This window comes from Sceloporus occidentalis, unplaced genomic scaffold (assembly GCF_023333645.1).
Source record: "Sceloporus occidentalis isolate IW3139 unplaced genomic scaffold, rSceOcc1.0.p SCAF_4, whole genome shotgun sequence".
Classification (NCBI taxonomy): Eukaryota; Metazoa; Chordata; class Lepidosauria; order Squamata; family Phrynosomatidae; genus Sceloporus; species Sceloporus occidentalis.
In genome coordinates this window covers 21,753,273-21,773,554 of record NW_028316984.1, presented here as the reverse complement: position 1 = coordinate 21,773,554, position 20,282 = coordinate 21,753,273, and the positions used below count along the sequence as shown (strand labels likewise).

General features: G+C 40.1%; 1 protein-coding gene across 8 annotated transcripts in view; it reads right to left on the bottom strand.

The window, feature by feature from the left end:
• The window catches only part of ALS2 (alsin Rho guanine nucleotide exchange factor ALS2), a 70,112-nt gene that overhangs the window by 16,956 nt on the left and 32,874 nt on the right, over positions 1 to 20,282 (bottom strand). For all 8 annotated transcript variants that reach the window (XM_089519388.1, XM_089519393.1, XM_089519391.1 and 5 more), the window contains 10 exons: positions 19,885 to 19,955; positions 18,053 to 18,119; positions 17,118 to 17,320; positions 16,316 to 16,381; positions 12,401 to 12,499; positions 11,448 to 11,612; positions 8,990 to 9,101; positions 8,358 to 8,435; positions 8,105 to 8,238; positions 596 to 763 (listed from right to left, as the gene is read on the bottom strand). In XM_089519388.1, the coding sequence (XP_089375514.1) occupies positions 596 to 763; positions 8,105 to 8,238; positions 8,358 to 8,435; positions 8,990 to 9,101; positions 11,448 to 11,612; positions 12,401 to 12,499; positions 16,316 to 16,381; positions 17,118 to 17,320; positions 18,053 to 18,119; positions 19,885 to 19,955 (1,163 nt within the window). The remainder of the gene's footprint in view (positions 1 to 595; positions 764 to 8,104; positions 8,239 to 8,357; positions 8,436 to 8,989; positions 9,102 to 11,447; positions 11,613 to 12,400; positions 12,500 to 16,315; positions 16,382 to 17,117; positions 17,321 to 18,052; positions 18,120 to 19,884; positions 19,956 to 20,282) is intronic.

Here is a 20,282-nt window from a genome sequence, read left to right as displayed (position 1 = left end):
CAAGCACCTTGAATTCAAACCAGAAACATATTGGCAACCACTGCAATTCTTTTAAGATTTGCATATAGTACAGTGCACCCTTCTTTTAGGCGGGAGATCCGTTCTGGACCCCCCCCCCCATGTAAAATAAATTGCGCGTATGCTTGAGCTCCATTACAAGTAATGGGGCTTGTGCTCGCAGTGGTGTGGTGCAGTGGCAGTGTCTGTGCGCCATAGGTGCGTGCATCATTGTTCCAAACCAGCTGGTAAACTTTAGCAGCAGCTGCTTCAAAATGGTGGTTTAAGTCAATTTTGTATGGTACCTGGGGTGGAACAATTTTTAAGGATGCTGGTTCTCCCACTTAACCTCTAGTTTCATTCATATCATAAGCTAAACCACCAACATCAACCTGAAAAACACTGGGTAAAATTCTATACATCTGGGTTTTTATATATTTAAGCATGTGTGCAATCAGCATATGTTTTAGAATATATCCATAATAAACTTCAGGAAACAAAATGTATTTATATTTGAACATGGATTTAAACAATTGCTGAACTCTATATTAAATAATATTATGCTGTTGCTGGAAATACATCATTCAAAACCACTGACCTGTCTTTGTGTTGACGCCGATTTGTTGTCAGGGCAACGGCAATGTTATCCCAGGCTTTCCACCTATCCCCTTGGCCTGCTTGTTCACAGCCTAACTGATGCCAGCATTCATCAAACACTGCCTTCCACTTTTCATCAGCAGGAACAGCAAGGTTTCCAAGCTTCCGCCTGGCAATATTAACAGCAATCATTTCAATTATTGCCCAGAACATTTGAAGATAAGATGCAGGTGCACAATTTTCCCCAAATGTATTCACTTCTAAAACATCCTGAGAGCAGGATAGAAATAGCATATTGAAATAGCACTCTCTGAAAAACAAGTTCCTTGACCCTCAGTGAACTCATGGACAAAGGCTACCCAAATTCTTCACTCATGAACTAATTGATCCAGCCAGGGTGAAACTGCTTATTTTCGACTGTATAATAAAGGGCACTCTGTAGTTCTACACCAGACACTAAAATTGGTTATAATTGTGTCTTTGATTTAACTGAGAATATTAATATTTGCCGTGTTATTCTTGTATGGAATTTTATTAAATAAATTGGTGTGGGAGGGCTTTCTCCATTAAATGTGGCCTAGAAACAGCTTTGGTTTCCCCTCCCCAACTTCAAGCTTAGTTCTCATCTCTTCTCCCTGATTTCACAGCTGCAAGAGACACCGTCGCATCCCCTCAAGATTAACATCACAGTTTTCAGAGGCAGAAACATGCATGTTAAAGTGTAAAAGATGAGAATGTTCAGGATGCTGAACTGTGTGGGTTTAGACTGGAAACCTGTTAGGGAACTCCACCTGTTTAACTCCATCAGTATAAGAGATGGCAAGAGGAAAAAAGGCTATGGGGCAGAGTGGCTGTAGAGAAACTAAAACATTGGAGGAACAGGCTATTTAAGGCTAGTCCACTGTGTTTGTCTTGCCAGTGAACTAATTAGTGACCTACTTGTTAATGATGGATGCCCAGCTAGCAATAAATTAGACTTAATGTGCTATAAAGTAGAGCAATTTCCTTAAACTTGTTTCCTTAAACATGCATTTGATTTCAGCAAGCAGAGGATCACTACCTATTTCTGTCCTAATTATAAGCAGCATTACTGTTATGAAAGTGGGTACTAGGGTTGGAAAAAATATTCCAAATATATTGGCAGCAGTCTAACTTCCTAAGGAAACAATAAAAGAAGCCAAGAATACTGTATAGTGCTTAAGCTTTTGTGAGGAAAAACTCATTTCTCTTTAGTATGGACATTGGCATTTAAAAGCACTGAGTCATTTGGTCCTAAGTTCTTAGCACTTTCTACTGTTATAATTTTTGTAAATGGGCATAGCAAGAGTACCAGCAAAATACTTTTGGTTAATTACATTTTCTAAAGGATGGGTAGAGAAACAATGAGCATAAGAATGATGGGGAGCAACCAAATCTATTCACAGAGAATAAAAATAGCAGGTTCAGATTATCTGAAGGATCTGTACCTATGTCTGAAATCTCAAAACATACATTTTAGTCTAAAGTAAGATTTTGTTTTAGGATCTAGGTTTGAAGTGAATTTAAAACCTGAGCTTTAAAATTATGTACTATTCTAACTATTAATTTTGCCTCAAGAGGAGTTTGTTTGACATATGTTCTATTCCCCTTTTTAGTATATTTTGTTAAAACCACATATGCTTATTTTTATACTTAATGATGTAACTATTTTAAGTCTTATATAAATTTGTGCAGTATGGCAGAAAAAATACTCCCTGAGAAGTACTGCCAATGTCTCATAGTTGTACAAATATTTAGAATATTTATATTCTTCTTTTAACTGTCATACTGCCATTTGGTGGAAAGAACAGGTTGCTTATCTGTAATTGTGGTTGTTTGAGTGGTTGTCTGTGAACTTACATTATTAGTTGTTTTGTGCTTGCACATGTCATGTTGGAAACTTCTGAAGATAAACTGACCTTTTCAAAATGACACCCCACCCCTCAGCCTCACACATGCTTGGGACCCACTTGTCATTCTTCTCAGTTCCCAGTTTGCTGCAGTGTGGGGAAGACATAAAATAGAATGAGGGGCAGTGACTGATTAATGGGGAGGTTAGGTGGGTTGTATGAATTCACAGATGATCATTCAAAGAACCACAGGTACAAGTAAGTAACCTGTTTTTCTTAGTGGTCTCTATGACTCACACAACATGAGTGGCTAGCAAATTGAATTACTGTAAAAATGGACATGTGTCACTGTGGCAAAAATGATAATGCTGCCTTCTGAAATCTGTCTCTTTATGAGCTCTGACATCAATGGTGTAGTGACAGTTGAACATCAGCATTTGTGCCCAAGTGGCTGCTCTATAGCTCTCCTGTAGGAGAGAAACACTGAGAAAAGCAAGCAATGCATCCATTATTTTATAGAATGATTGTGGATACCCCAGGCAGTAGTGATTTCACCATCTCATAGTTCTGATGAATGCTAGCGATGAACCTACCTGATACCCAATCACATGGAGAGAGAAATCTCAGAGATGGAAGCAGAGTTCAGGAAGGGAAAAGGTACTAAGGACCACATTGCAAACATATGATGGCCAATGAGTGTACAAAGGAATTCCCGGGGGGGGGGGGGGGAATCAACATATGCTTTTATACAGATTATAGCAAAGCATTTCACTACACAGATCACAAAAAACTATGGAATGCTCTTAAAGATATGGAAGCAGAACTACATCTCATAGTCCTGATGAGAAATCTGTACTTAGGACAAGAGGCTACTGACAGAACAGAATATGAGGAAACAGAACAGTTCACAACTGGCAAAAGAGTCAGGCAAGGCTGTATTTTATCACCCTATTTGTTCAAGTTGTATGCTGAGAAGAGTAGGTTTAAACTCAGAAGGAGGAGGAGTGTAGACCGGAGGAAGGAGCATCAACAATCTAAGATATGTGGTTGGCACCATATTACAGTCAGCCCTCCATATCCACAGATTTTTTTAATCCATGGATTCAAGCATCAATGGCTTGAAAATATTTTCCGAATATATACATTCTAAAAAGCAAACCCTGATTGTGCCATTTTACATAAGGGGCATCATTTTACTATGCAACTATGTATAATGGGACTTCAGCATCCAGGGATTTTGGCATCTACAGGGAGTCCTGGAGCCAAACTCTGGTGAATACCAAGAGCCCCCTGTACTAGCAGAAAACATGACAGACTTGGAAAAATGAGTAAGGAAGGTCAAAGAAGAAAATGCAAAGGCAGGCTTAATGTTGAACATACACTGAACAGAATGGAGGCTGAAGTCAAGAAATAAGAAGACTAGGAATGTGAAGGGCAGCTATGAAAGAACTAGAGAAGATCTTAAAGATATACAACTGAGCACTAAAATTAGAATCATACAAGCCATTACATTCCCCATCACCTTGCACGGATGTGACAGCTGGATAGTGAAGAAAGCGGATAAGAAGAAAATAAACTCATCTGAGATGTGGTGATGGAGAAGAGTGCTGAGAATACGATGGATGGTCAAAAAGACAAATAAATGGGTTCTTGAACAGATCAAGCCTGAAATCTTTCTAGAACCCAAGATGATCAAATTGAGGCTGTTGTACTTTGGCCACATCATGAGAAGGCACAACTCATTAGAAGAGACAATAATGCTAGGAATGGTAGAGGGTAGTAGGAAGAAAGGAAGACTGCATCCCAGATGGATAGACTCAATCAGGAAAGTTACGGGTCTGAGCCTGCAGGACCTAAGCAGAGCTGTGGAAGATATTGGAGATGTCTTATCTATAGGATCGCCATGACTCGGGGTCGACTTGAGGGCAGTTAATAACAACAACAGCAGTGAACCATTTGGACAGTGGGATGAAACCACAGAATCCTTTTGTTGTTGTTCCATTCCCAGCTCAGCCATGGAAACCCACTGGGTGATGTTGGGCAAGTCACATGTTCTAAGCCTCAGAGGATGGCAGTGGCAAATCCTCACCCTGAACAAATCTTGTTAAGGAAAATCCATGATAGGTTCGCCTTAGGGTCACCATAAGTCAGAAACAATTTGAAGGAATACAACAACAACTTTAGTCAAACTGTCTGGAGGATTCCAATGGTTTCTTCTTGTAAGGGCTGGCTTGTACTTCCTTTGTTGTGAAGGCCTCTTGGAGGAAGATAAGAATTGGCAAAGGTGTCTAGATGATCTCTGAAAAGAGGAATGCTGAGATCTAGTTAAGGACGACAGATGTTTCCTGAAGGAGAGAAGGAAAAAAAGCCAACTCTTTTGGCTGGTGTGTTTTTGTGAATGACGTCTCATTTTCCTTCAGTACTGGTGTGAAAAGACTCTGTTCTGGCTTGGTGAGTGTCTGCTCTTATGAATCACAAGTGCATCTATAGGTTACTCACCACGCTAAAAGAGGACTTGTACCAACTGTTCAGGTTTGAGAGAGAAAGCCCTTGATTCCTGTTTCCTGCTGCAATGAAATTATTGGGACTGGACCTTACAACCATTCCAAAGCTGATGGTACCAAGACTAGGATGGAAATAATTGGTATCAATAGACTGAGTGCTGAAGTTGGTTTTGAAGGGTGGAGTTGTTCAGGTATTGAAGAAAGCCAAATACCAATTCCCAGTGAATACTCTACCTGTAAAGAGATCTCCATACTAGAGCTTTCAGGCAGTAGACTTGTTTCATAATGTTTTGACAATGCCTACACTTCTAAACTATATACTCCATACCTAAACCAATCAAACATTTGAAGTGTCCACCAGACTGTGGGATTTCACTACCACCATTTCTAGATCCTTGAAAAAGGCTTACATGACATTACAGGCATCTTTGTTGCTGTGAGCTCAAGAGCCCGCATGTAAAATGTAAAAACTAAATGATGGAGAAGAATAAGATAAGAAAATGAACATGAATTAAGACAAAATTGAGAAAGCCTGAAGATGGTTGAAGAAGCTCAGCTATCATAAAAACAGCTGTCAGACAGATAAAGTCCCAATGTACTACTGCAGCAGCACTCAAAAAGAAACTGAGGGAAATGGCAGGAGTGTCCTGAGTGTTCACGGGATCAAGATGATGGGAATTCCATCAACAATTCTCAGCTTAGCTTTAGATGTTTCTAAAAGAGACACAGAACAATTCATATGTGTGAGTCAGAGAGACCCTGAAGAACTACAAATTATCATAGAACAATTACAATAATTTCTTAAAATCTAATAGAATCCTATCGTGGTATAGCTATACCGCCTTTCCAAATGCCTGGTCACATTGGGCAATCTACTATTTTGTATTCTGATAGATGTTATAACCAAACAGATGATATGCAGAGAAGGGCCTTCATTTGAGTAGATAAACGGATGGGCAAGCTCATAGAACAAGTATCCCAAAGCATGTGTATGACAAAGGCTATTCGGGCTTTCAGCACTTTGAATTGTATCTGAAAACTAGCAGGCACCCAGTGTAGTTGTACCAGAAATAGGTTTTGCAACAGTACTGGGAAATTTATGGTCTTCCAGAAATTGTTGGACTTTAATACCTTTCAGCCCCAGCTAGAAATAGGCAATGATGAAATATGATGGGAATTGCAATCCAACAATTATCTGGAGGTCCACAGCTTTCTCAAACTCTTGCCTATACAATCATCCCAAATCATGTTTACTGGAGGCATGCTATTTTGTCTCAAGTAAGCTTACAACTACTTTTTAGAGGTGTCTCATATGAAATGCCTTGCCAGCCTGTGATCTTGGGTCATCTACACTAGTAACTACTGCAATTATCAAATCACAGGTAAGAACTAGTAAACATTTGTTGCCCCTGCCCTCATCAGTTTTGTAAAAGTAGTGCTTGGGTCATGAACCTGTCAAAAGCATTTAACTGATTAGTCAAATATAAGTCCTCTATATAGTTTTTTGTTGGGTTTTCGGGCTATGTGGCCATGTTCTAGAAGGGTTTATTCCTATAAGTCCTCTCTGTCTCCCTTATTTTCCTCTTGCTTGCATCCAGCTTCTTTTCATTTAGTCTAATATCAACAGAGACTAAATACTTGAAAAAGCAACAGGATTGTTGCTTCTCCCATCAATAAAAGAATAATTATATGTTTCTTAGTTCAAAGCTGATCATGAGGATCAAAACAAAAGTCTTAAAAGTGAAAGTATTTTAAAAACAATATTATCAATGGTATCGCCTCTTCTTATTTTGAAGCTTCTTCAAAAATTTTATTGAAAACAGAGCTAGAGTTTGTTTCCCTCTGTGTTGCTCTAGATAGTACTGTTCACCTATCCCTTGTATTTTTTAAAAAAGAAACATCAGAACTCAAGGCTTTAAAAAAGGACAATTCTTGCTTCAGAGGCACCTTCATACATTTATTCATAGACCTCCTGGTGTGGTTAAAAAAACCCAGTTCCTACAAATTTATGTTCAGTTCAGCAGGGAAGCCTGCTTCGCATTCAAATTTAGGCATCAGTGATGTCAAAATTAATTAATAGCAAATGTTTTTGAGACCACAGAAAAAACAGGGTGGAAGAAATAAAGGACACACATATTTTGCTTAACAAGACCAAAATAACCATGGCTATGACTTAAACTGACAGCTGCACCCATACTCTTTACAAGTGACAAGTCATGCACTATGTATGAGTCCAGGTTACCTATCCCCAATAGCATTTCTTTGATGATGTCTGAAAATGCCTGAAACGATTCCTTATGAATTAGATGTGCTGTGCCACTTCGTTTCCAGCTATCTAATAGGCAGACTGCAAAAACTCTCGTTCTGTAAGTCCTAGTGACTTATCAGAACATGGAAGTTACAAATTACAAGCAACTTGGCAAAGCGACAAAGGCATACTCAAGTTTACATTACAAAGGCAATGTAACAAGTGGACTGTATTATGTGCAAATAGGTAACAGTATCTAATTTTATAGTTATGTTTGAAGGGCATTTTAGAAAGATTTTGAACAAAATGTATCAAATCTTATAGCATTCTTCTGATTTCAAAGAGTTTAAATAGTAAAAATGAAATAAAATAAAAGCAATGAAAACTAAGGAGCAACAGAATAGAAAATGATATAATGTATGCGGAGAGAAGGTCTGCTAACAAATCGCTTCTTAAAAGTAGCTGTGACTGTGCTTAGAAAGATCTGTGACTGACCACAGCCCCAGAAGACAACTGCTTTGTTTTCTCTGCACGAGTCAGCTACCACTCGTCACATGCCCTCTTTTTATGTCATTTTCAATTTCTCATCTTTTCTAAGATAAGAAGGATGATATTCCTCCCATCTCTTACTTTCCAAGAACCACAGAATAGAAACACCAGTGTCTTTTTGAAAGCCTTGATTAGCAGGACTTTATTAGTGCTAGTAATGATGCCATGCCAGCTCTGCTGCTTACTCAGACAGAACAGGTTGAGGTAAGCAAAAAAGAACTAAGCAAATAAAGGAAGGCAGGATGTGTTCTGTGAACCACTTTACATCCATATCATGTGCCACAGAGATGTACATACAACAGTACATTAGCCTGAACAGCAGCTAACTTTGATCCACTCACAGTCTTTTGGGTCGATCCTTCTCATGATCATATAAAGTGGGTTTGAAGTATGTCCCAGTAATCTTTATTCCGGATCCCCACTCACCACTGAAAGTACCTTCAATAGTGTCTCCATTTGGCAAAGTCAGTGTTCCCTTAGTAGAAGGCAGGAAAAGAAAAATTGTGTTTTAAAAACAAAACAAAAACTCTCATTAACTCCTTCATTATGGTTCTTCCCTACACAACATGAATCCATAAAATTTGAGTTACCAACCTTCCCATTAAGGGTCCAGTTATCTGAAAACTCTCCCTCATACACTGTATCATCTTCAGAAAGCAAGACACCAGACCCCTACAGAAAGCAGTATTACAATCATTACAAAGCATTTTTGTAGTAATTATCATGTGAGCATTGAAGACAATTAGAATGTCAAATTATTATTATTATTATTATTATTATTATTATTATTATTAACATTTATTTATGAAGACCTTCTTATTGGAATTTTGTTTCTTTTTATATTTCAGATTGGTTTACATCTAAGACATCTGCACAAGTAAATATCTACATTTGTGAAAGGGGAAGAGATTCAACAAAAGTTCCTGCTGTAAGAAGGACAGAGCTATTTTCACATACTTTCCTCAGTAGATATTCCCCCAGACCACCTTCCATGCTGTTCCTGACAATACTCCCAACCCTCTAGAGTAGATCCTGAAGAGGCAAGGGTGATGCCTTCCTTTCCCTCTACTCATGGGATGTCTGAATTGAAACCAGTATAACACTACTTCAAGAAATAAGTGCATTTATACTTCAATACTATTGCTATTCCAACAGCAGAATAAATTCAAGGACTGCTAGGATGACCCTCCCTCAAGTTGTAAAACACCAGCCTGCAAGCAACTTACCATCATTTTATTGTTGTTAAAGGCTCCTTCATAATACAGTCCAAACTGGGTAACTACAACGCCATTGCCTTGGCAAAGGTCATCTTGCCACATTCCCATGTATTTTTCTCCCCTAAAGAGACAGGAAGATGCTATTGTCAGAAGCGATCTAAACAATAAAACATTGTTTCCTCTTCAGTGGCACTAAGATTTAAGCCAGAGGTGGGGCAAAATGCAGCCTTCCAGATGTTGTGTGAACTGCAACTCCAATCACTACTACCTAGCACAGCCAATAGTGAGGAATGCTGCAGTTCCACAAAATGGGGAGGCCTGCAGTTTGCTCATGCTTGGGGTTTAAGCAACAGATATCCTGCCTCATCAGTCAAGTAACAGGGTGAAAACACATTAGAGAAATAATCCCGTTTGAGACTGCTTTAACTGTCCTGGCTCGGTGCTAGGGAATCCTGGGAATTGTAGTTTATTGTGGCACCAGAGCTCTCTGACAGAGAAGGATAAATGTTTGGCAAAAATACAGTTCCCAGAATTCTCTAGCATTGAGCCAGGGTAATTAAAGCAGTCTCAAACTGCAATGTGTTTTGGACCTGAGAAGTGTTTTCAGAAGTTACTAGTGGTCCATCAAAAATCTGTTATAAGGCAGGTGATGCTAGCCAGTGTTCATTTGAGCTATCATATTCATGAATTGGTTAGACTGTATTCAATGTAAAGCTACCTGATTCAACCTCTTCCATCCCCCTAAAACTTTATGCATTGACTAATGAGTTATTGTCAGCTGAAAAACTCACTATTATTATCATATTTCAAATTCTTTAGCAGGTTGCCAATTAATTTTTAATCAAGACTGGTAATTGTTTGATATATATTATACAGAACATAAAGTTTTCAGGGACAGATAACACTGTATTACATTTCACATCACAGTAATTTAATTTCAGTCAGGTGGAGAATAAATATGGACAGATTACTTACACGTAACTGTAGTTATTCGAGTGGTCATCTGTGAATTCACCCAAATGGGTTATTTTGCGCCTGCACAGAGCATATTCAGAACTTTCTAGAGTTATTAGAAGTGTTTTGGCAGTAGCCCCACTCACTCCCCAACTGCCTTAGGTAGGACAGGGAACAAGAAGCCAATGATCACTCCCAGGAGATCATTTCCCAAATGCCCAAGAGCCTCAAACAGGCTGAGTTCATTCAATAGAGATCCTAAGTACGATGGGCCTTAGCCAAACACTACAGCGAGACAAGTGGCCATTTAATAACTTCGCTTTAGAAGTACGATGGGCCCTAGCCAAGTGCTGCATCGAGGCGAGTGGCCATTTAATAACTTTGCTTTAGAAGTACAATGGGCCTTAGTCAAGCATGACAGCAAGGTGAGCAGCTGTTCACAAAACTCCTCTCCAGGAGTATGAAGGCACTTAGCCAAATGCGAAATGCCAGTGACCATATAATTGGGCTTTAGACAAGTGTGGGAGCTAGGCAAGCGGCCGTTTAATAAATTCTCCTCCAAAGGAAGAGGGCCTTTAGCCAAGCATGAGGGTGAGGTGAGTGGCCATTTCATAACTTCTTGTCAGAAATACGAGGGGTCTTTGCCAAGTACGCCAGTGAAGCAAGTGACCGTTTAAATATTCTCCTTGGAAGTACAAGGGGCTTTTGCCAAGAGTGATAGCGAGGCGAGTGGCCACTGAAAGAACTGCGCCTCTGAAGATAAATTTGTGTTTAAGTACACAATTTTCTCAGAACTCGCAGTGCTCCTCTTAAAACATGAATGAAGAAGTAAGAAATTACCACCCAAATGCAGATTGATCCTGTCAAATGGAGAATTTAAAGTCTGACAGGAAAATGAAATTCTGAAGAGTTTCTCTTAGATGCTGCTGCAGGGACAAATAAAAGGAACTGAGGGTTTAGGCGGGAAGACAGCCAATAAGGCAGCTGGGGATTGGGTAGAGCTCCCACCAAAACGCTTCTAATAGCTCTAGAAAGTTCCGAATATACAGCGCACCCACGTCATACGCGGGCGCGCCTTACGTGGCTTGAGCATACGCGCTCAAGCTGCGGGGCGCGCGCAGGGCGGAAGGGGCGGCGCGTCCCATTCAATTGAATGGGCGCGCGCGCCCGTTGTGCCCTGCGCGCCGCCGTGCATGAGCCCCATTGTTTACAATGGGGCTTGAGCATAGGTGGAATTCGCCTTACGTGGAGGGAACCGGAACGGATCCCCGCGTAAGGCGAGGGCCCACTGTACTCTGTGCAAGCGCAGAATAACCCATTTGTGTGTATTCACAGAGACCATAAAGAAGGACCTTCTTTTACAAAATGCCTTAACCAGAAAGCTATTTTGAGTCCTCTTCTTCCTTAGTGACTCAGCCAAACTTTTAGTATCTAAATAAAATTGTTTCAGCAATTCAATCCCAGCTACTACACTGGTTAGCATACTTGATTGGAATGCTCAGGGTTTATTTACCTTGTGATATCATCAAATACTCCATATCCAGTCTTCTTATCCATCATCCACTGGCCAATGAACATACTGGGAGAGGTAGAAGTCAGTTTGCCACTGCGCAGGAGACCATGGCCATGACGCATGTTATCCTGAAAGCTCCCTTCATACACTTCTCCAGTGGCATAGCTGAAATAAATAATATGTCTCTTTACACACAGAACCTGAAGATTTTCAAGGAAACTCAGCATTGCTCCCTGTTTCTCTGTAAATTCTTGCTTCAATTCTTGCAAACTATTGCAATAGAAAGTTTTGGAACACAAATAAAGGGACATGCAATTGCTTTCCAAATGTTTACAATCCTTTAAGCCTTGCCCCTTCTTCCAATGAAAAAGAAGTGAATGGATATAAATTATCCAATAATTGCCAAAATGTTCAAAATTGGCTATATCCAATTACCAAAATATCCATGTGAGTGACTGTTACATACAATGATCTACACATGGGTTTCATGCTGTTTCCTATATAGAACTGCACTGTGTGTAAAACAATCTTCAATCATTCAAGTTGTTGCAGACTTATGGTAACCCTAAGGCAGCCCTGTCATGGGCTTTTCTTAGCAAGCTTGGTTCAGAGGGGGTTTGCTATTGCCTTCCTCTTAGGCTGAAAGAGTATAACTTGCCCGGTTGGTTTTCATGGCTGGGCAGGGATTTGAACCATGCTCACAGAGTCTTACTCTAACACTCAATCCACTAAATTATTATTATTATTAACTTTTATTTATAAAGCGCTGTAAATTTACACAGCGCTGTACATACAATCTTTTAGTTAGACGGTTCCCTGCCCTCAGGCTTACAATCTAAGAAACTACACTACACTTCATGTAAAACTTTAAAGTTTGCTGTGGTTTAACTATTACTTCCTCTTTCACCATGGATTATGTCCTTCAAATTATCACCATGCTTCTTACATATTACCTGTAGGTGCCTTGTCCGCACATTTTGCCTTCTTTCCAATATCCAGCATAGTGGTCATTCTTCTTTAATATTTTGTTTGGGACTGTATATTCACCGTGCCTGTCAATATGAAACAAATTCACATACCATACATAAACAATCAGGTAAAATCATTCAGCATAACAAAATCCAAAATGACATAATTATTATCATCAAACCTATAACTTGGGCAGCAATCCTGCTCATATTTATGTGGAAGTGAGATACTCTGAAATGAAAGAGTTGCTTACTTGTATCTGTGGTTCTTTGAGGGTTCAACTATGCAATGAAAACTCACAAATGAGTTTTCATGCCTATGCAGACTTCATTTGCAAAGTTTTAGAGCTGAGTAGTTCTGGTATGAAACCACACCCACTTCTCACACAGCACATGTTCCAGGCTGCTAGGCTACTCTCCTCTCATTTTCAGGTCTTATGGAAGACCAAAAGGCTGAGAACTGAAACAAGGGGAGGCAGGGCAGGTAACCTGGGGGCACAGATCATCATACAAAGAACCACAGCTATAGGTTAGGAACATGCTCTTCACCATGGTTTCTGTGCTTCATACAAATGGATGACTGAAAAACTTACCAAAGCAGAAGGCCAGCTCACAAAAGTAAAGATTACAACACAGCATGACCAAAGCAAATATCATTTCTGGCCCTAGAGTCTAAATGGTAATGCCTTATAAATGTTGACAATTGAGACCATACAGCCCCTAGCAGAGTTCTAATAAAAAAGCACCCCTGAGGAGAGCTGTAGAAACAGAAATAGCTCTGGCTGAATGTGCTGTGGTGCCAGCTGGTAACGTTTTTAGAACCCAAATAATCGTCTACACTATCTACTTACAGAGCCTTTGAGAAGAGGCATGCTGACCCTTCTTGGGACTGCCATAACACACAAATTGTCTAGTGGACTGTCAAGGAGTTATTCCCTGGATTTAAAAGTTCAACAAAGTGCCTGAACAGACAGGCCAAAATAAAGCTGCTTCAAGTCACTTTGGAGGTATGCTGTTTAAATGATGCATGCGCCCTAAGAGGCCGGAAGGCATGCCAAAGCCACTCTGCAGTCCTATGGACTGGAGTGTAGCTGTGGTGTAGCTTCTGGCCTCTTAAGATGCATGCGTCATTTAAAAAGCATACCTCCAAAGTGATCCGAAGCAGCTTTATTTTGGCCTGTCTGTTCGGACCCAAACATCCAAAGTGTGAAGAGATCTTCCAAGGCTTGAACATGGATTTGGGGGCAAGGGGGGGAAGTAAGACTATATCTTGGTTGACAGGAAGCTACAGAACCATTTTAGGCAGGAAAGTAATGTTAGCGCAGAGAACTACTTTGTCTCTGAGGAAGCAAAGGAAGGGCTCTTCAGAATGCAATGCAGCAAGTTCACCATCTCTCAGGCAGAAGTGATGGCCACAAGGAAAACCATGTTCAAGGTAAGAAGATGCTTATCCACTGAAGCTAGGGGTTCAAAGGGCTTATTCATAATCTGAGATATAACAAATGATGAGGACCATGGAGCTGTAGGAGGCACAGCAGGGAGATATAAGTATGCTAGTACTTTAAGAAACCTTTTAACAGGATGAACAAATAGTTTTGCTGTAGAAAAAAATCACAGGTTGACTGGCAGCTATTGCAGAAATCTAAATTTTCAAGGAAGAAAATGAAAAGCTTTGTTCCCAAAGGTACAATAGAAAGCAAAGGACTGTTGAAACATCTGCTGGTATAACTGGAGCAGTCTTCTCTGCAAGGTTACAAAATGAACATCACTTACAATGATAACCCCTAACAGTAAAAGGTTTCCTAGAAGGCTGGAGAACTACAACTAGTGGTAGGAACTGAAGTACCCAAACTTCTAAGTTGTGAAGTGGAGAGCCTGACATTTGGGAGTGTGATAAGAGATCCAGCAGAAATGGAAGGTGCATGAACTACCTTGAAGGAGAGTGGCAGGGCCCAAATGGGGCCAAGATTATTGCAGTAGATTTGTCTGTGTCCACGTTTACTACTGCCTTATGAAGCAAAGAGCAAGGAAGAAACAGGTATAGACATGGTTCATCCAAGTCCTGGTGAAGGCAACATGGAGAGAATACTAGTGCACACTTATTCTCAATGTACTGGACACTTTTTGTTAATGCAAGTGCAAAAGGTTCTATGTTGGCATCCCCACTTTCCTGTGTTGAAGTGGAAAGCCCAGGCAGAACGAGTCTACTTGTGGTGAAGTATGTTGCACAGACTGAGGGCATATGTAACCATATTTTCCACTCCAGCTAGGTGAACGACCATGACATTAATACTTTGAACAGCACACCAATTTCACAGATGCACTGTGAGGTTGGTTAGGACTGTGGAATGGCTACTGCCTTATTTGTCGATTAAAAAACTGTCTGAAAGGACTTGCATCACCCTGCAAAAGAGGTGTAGCTGAAATGCCTTGAATGCTTTGGTGGCCACAAGAAGTTTCAGAGTGTTGATGTGAAGATCTGCCTCCTTGGGTGACCAATGGTCTTAGACTGTCAGATCTTTGTAATGGGCTCTCCAGCTGGAAAGAGATATTTCAGTGGTGATGGAAGGATCAGGAGGTTGGAAAAACATTCTTGAAAGAAAATTGGTTACATGCATCCAGCAGAGGAGAGATCTGCAGATGTGAATATTCAATTCTGACTGTCGAACTGAGCGTTGAAGTGCCACAGGAACCATGACTTCAGAGACCAAAACCACAATCTGGAAAGGTAGGTCACCACCCCAGAAGATGCTGGACTGTTAACATGGAGGATTAGTAAGGGGAAAGGACTCAAAGCTTGTATTGTTTCAGGGTAAGAGCAATACCAAACAACACCTATGAACAGTATATGCCTTGAAGATTCATTCATTCATTCATTCATTCATTCATTCATATATATATATATATATGATCAGTAGATGCAGATCATGTAGAAGATGCATGTTATGGTACAAGTTGTCCTGGGAAGGGCCACCAGCAGCCAATCATCCAAACAGAGGAAAATCTGAATTTCTTGAGTTCTGAGGAAGGTGATCACTACAGCCATACACTCAGTGCAGTGGAGAGACCAAAAGAGAGAACCTTGTATTGGTAAAAGCCTTTGTCTCTGGAGAATCTGAGGAATTTCAGAAGTTGTTGTCTTATTCTTATGTGGAAAAAAGCAGCTTTCAAATTGAACAATGCAAACCAAGTCCCTCTATAACTTCTCCTCAGAGATGCGAGGGGTTTACCAAGCATGCCAGCAAGGCTAGTGTCATTTTAAAAAATTCTCCTCAGGAGTACAAAGAGACTTTGCCAAGTGCACCAGTGAGGTGAGTGGCCATTTTATGAAAAGAATTTTCTTCAGAAAGACAAAGGGCTTTGCCAAGCACGATGATGAGGCAAGCAGCCGTTGAAATAACTTCACTTCAGAAAATTCACATTTAAGTACATGACTCTTTCAAAAATTGCAGCTCTCCTTTTAAAATATGAACGACGATGGTTAAAAAAACCCAACCCACTAAAACGTAGATTGATCCTGCCAAGTAGAAATTTTAAAGTCTGACAGGAAAATGAATCTCTAGATGCTGAGGGGGCGGCGGCGGCAGACTAAAGGAACTGAGGGTTTAGGTGGGAAACCGGCCAATAAGGCAGTTGAAGAGTGGGTGGGATGACCACCAAAATGCTTCTAATAACTCTTAGACGGTTCCAAGTGGTTCTGCGCAGGCGCAGAATAACCCATGTGTGCAATTTGCAGAGACCATGAAGAAAAAACTGAAATATTTCTGCGATAGTGCAATGAAAAAGAACACAAAATGCATTTCTCAATGAAAGACAGATAATTTATTACACAAAGAAATCCTTAATGATAAACAAGTTGCCCTTCTTTATGCCCAAACCGATTATATTTATTTTACCTACCCATCTTCCAGACCATTTCTGAACATGCCAGAATACATCCTTCCATCTGCCCATTTCAAGACTCCTCTGAAATGCAAAGAGAAATGTAGTTGGGCAAATTCCTCATTTGGAGCATTTCACTTTGTGAAAGGCTATTTCAGAGACAACTGGGTTGTTTCTGACTAGCTTTCAGATCTCAGGGTTGGGTTAACGTAAGGTTAGAGACACTGAATATACAGTCTGTCCTCTGTATCCGTGGACTTTCCATGTGTGGATTTGAGCATCCACGCATGGCAAGCCCGCAAGGCGGGGGCAGCAGCGGAGGAGGAGAGAGGAAGAGGAGGAAGGACAAGGAGGAGGAAGAATGGCAGCAGCAGCAATGGAATGGGTAAGAGAAGGAGGAGAAAGGAGGAGGAGAAAGAGCAAGAAATGCAGCAGCAGCAATGGGAGGGAGAAAGAAGAGGAGGGGGAGGCAGGGAAGAGGAGGAAGAAAAGATAGCTCCCCTGCCACCCACCATGGTGAGAGTGGCGAGGCTGGCTTGGGGGGGGGGGGGTAGAGGAAAAATGCCATTGTCCTCAATGGTGGCTCAGCGCATGGCTGCGCAACCACTGAGTACTATGGGACTTGAGCATCCAATGATTTTGGTATCCATAGAGATCTGGAACAGATCCCCCATGGATACCGAGGGCCACTGTATTCCACTCAATTTTACTCAATTCAAATATTTTTTCACATTTTTCCAGTTGTCTGATTTAAGCTTAAGTACATGGTATATCCTCTTATCTAAGTGACAGAGACATAAAAACATTTGCACAGTTTCACCTGCCATGTGGTTTTCCAGAAAGCCAGCGACCATCATAAATGGCATCCTTAAGCCGAGGATCCTTGTAAAAGGTGTACTTGGCGCTCCGTGAGATAGGAGGTTCTTGCCTCTGAATGCTTCCACTACCCCCATAAGGTGGTAAGTCAGATGTCCCTTTTAAGGCCTGATCCACAGCTTGACTTATAGCTCTCAACCACTTAGTCTGAAACAATTGCAGTAAATGGATTCAAAGACTTGTCTCCCCCTTGTCTTTCCCCTTCTCCTCTCTTTAGACCGCTACACTTATGGGAATTCTGCAGAAATCACCTGGAATCTATCTTACAGACCTATTGGTGGCATAGAATAATGAATTACAAGAAAATTATCTAGTCATCTAGTTTTATCCTTTTCAGATATGAGAATTAATTTCAAATTTTTCTGTTAACACAGAACCAGTTTCTCACCACATTGTGGCACTTTCTCTCTTTCTTTCTCCCTTTTAAAAACAACAGACTAAATTAAAAGGGGGAGGGTGCATTCAGTGATGTCACTGATGTGAATCATCTTAGGTCAGACAGGACTCAGCTTTGGGTCACAAACCACCATATGAAGACCAGTGATCAAATCCAATCTTTCTGCTAAGGCCTGCCATTGCATGTGTTCTAAGGCAGGAAATTGTAAATTAATTCTATAACAAATTACAGTTTCTCCCTTTAGATTACAAAATGAAACACGCAGAAAGCAGAGGCTTACACTGTAAGTCATCCCTAAAAGAAGGAATAGTTGAAACCTTTAAGATGGGTCCAACAAAGCTCTGTTCTACACAGAATACAGTTTGATTAGAGCTCTACCCTTATGTAAAAATTCTATAGAGCAATTGACTGTCAATCACTCATCTTGTGAATGGCATAGAGGAGAAGAGCAGGAAATAAAACGTGTCTTTGCATCTGCTTACTTTTTCTTGTGGAGTTGATGAAACAAGAATAAACTGTTCTTCAGGTGTAGTGACTCTCAAACCATTCCTAACATAGAGAAAATAAATGCAAATAATATATAAAGTTTTCAGTCGTGAGAAGAAAAGAAGATTTAATTCTATTTGTGTGGGAAAAAAATGAGACAAAATGAAAGAATTGAACAGATTACTGTAGCGAGGCATTGGCAAAATCAATACCAGTGCCAACAAATAGACACACACATAATGCCCTTTTTTCTCCAGTGTGTGGCTGGAGGTAATGTTCCACACCAGGGCCAAATCCCAAACACTTGGATTTTTCAGTGTAGTGAGGTATTTTCTATCAAAAATGTATGGAAAATGAAAAATAAATCGTAACAGCAAGTGTCACAGAATCAACCCATTTCCATTCTGTTTGTTAGTATGATTACCTATACAACTGTAAGGAAGTGATGTATTAAAAAATTACAATGTTCTACAGCAGGGCTAGGCAAGGTTAAGCCCCCAGGGCTGATTTTGTGCACTCCAAATGCACTCTAGGAGGTTTATAGGCATTTCCACTACACCTGGAGGCCCCTGGACCCTTCATAGGTCAAAATTATTTTTTGCTTAAAAAAAAATTTAAAACATTTTTTTGCTCAAGTGCTGTAAAATGTCCACTAGGGGGCATGGTGTGCATTTCCAACACATTTTGGACACCCTGGGCCAGTAAGAGAGCCAGTGTGGAGTGGTAGTTTGAGTGTTAGACTATGACTACTCCAACACTGGTTCAACCATGGAACTTACTGGGTGACCCTGGTCAAGTCACATGCTCTCAGACCCAGGGGAAGACAATGGCAAACCTCCTTTGAACAAATCTTGCCAAGAAAACCCCACGATTTACGGTCCATATAAGTCAAAACCTGCTTGAAGGCACACACCACCACCACCAACAGGGACAATTTAGGTCCAGGAGAGGCCTTTTTTGAAAACCAAAACACTGAAAATGCCCCCATACCATCCAGAGACATTTTGGTGCAAATTTGTTTTAGAATTTTTTATTTTTATCTTAAAAATTTGCAGGAGTAGCCTGCAAGGTCTCCTGGGGGTTAATGCACCCCCAGCCTTCTACAGTTGCCCACCCATTCTACAGCTTGTATAAATTATATATATTGATCAAAGTGCTATATGTTTGCTTATCTGACATTGCTTATCTATCATATTTTATTTTATTTTATTTCTCCAACTGCTACGAATTCTATTCAGCCATGCTTCTGCTTTCAAAGAATTCAGCAAGATTTCCCCACATGTTCCCAAATGCATTCTCAGACCCATATGAATGACAAAGTTATTTTAAATAGAGGCATAGAAAAGGAATTTAAACCCAAGACTGTCAAGAAGCTGAATTTTGCAACAATATTACATTTCCCCCAATCTCATTATGAATATAAGTCTGTATACATATGCTGAAGAAGGCAATCATAACCCTACCTATATAAATACAAGAAATGCAACAACATTCTTTTTTAAAGAAGTCATACTGAAATGTGGACTTGACTTTTACTAGTTTAGCGAATTTGAATGGGTTTATTATAACTCTAGTTCTAAGATCTAAGGCCCATCCTTAAGAGCTTCCAAATCATCCAACACATGCTTTAAAAGGGGCAAATGACTAGCTGGGATGTCTTTACCTCATTATTCTTGTGCAAGATACTGGTCTTAAAAGATGTTAGTACATTATCAGAGCAGAACAAAGAAGAGCAGGAGGGTCGAACTACCAAAAACGTTGAGGAAAGGTTAGTCATCTCCTAAACAATAATTAATTATACTTGAGAGGAAAATATAGAAATACTTACATATTACCAGACTCTTCTGAAACTGGTTCGACCCACAAAGTAGATAAGGAAAAAATATGATGGGTTGAGAACTGCACACAAAGACACAAAAAAGAAATGCTCACTCTTCATGGTATGATTGTATTCAATCATTAAGTGTGCTTCTTTTTCATTTTCCTCCCTTTAGATAGTGAATGACAATAAACCAGGCTATTGAAGTTCAATTGCTGTTAAAAGGTGCCTGCATCTTTCAATGAGTTTCCAACCCTTAATTTAATTGTGGTACTCTTGAGTTCAATTTGCAAAGCAGGGTAAATCTATTTTTAATGTGCAACAAAAACAAGAAACAAGGGCCTATAAGCCTCAATGGTCTTATAGTTCATTGCTAAGCATGTCTGAATGAAAACAAGTACAATATT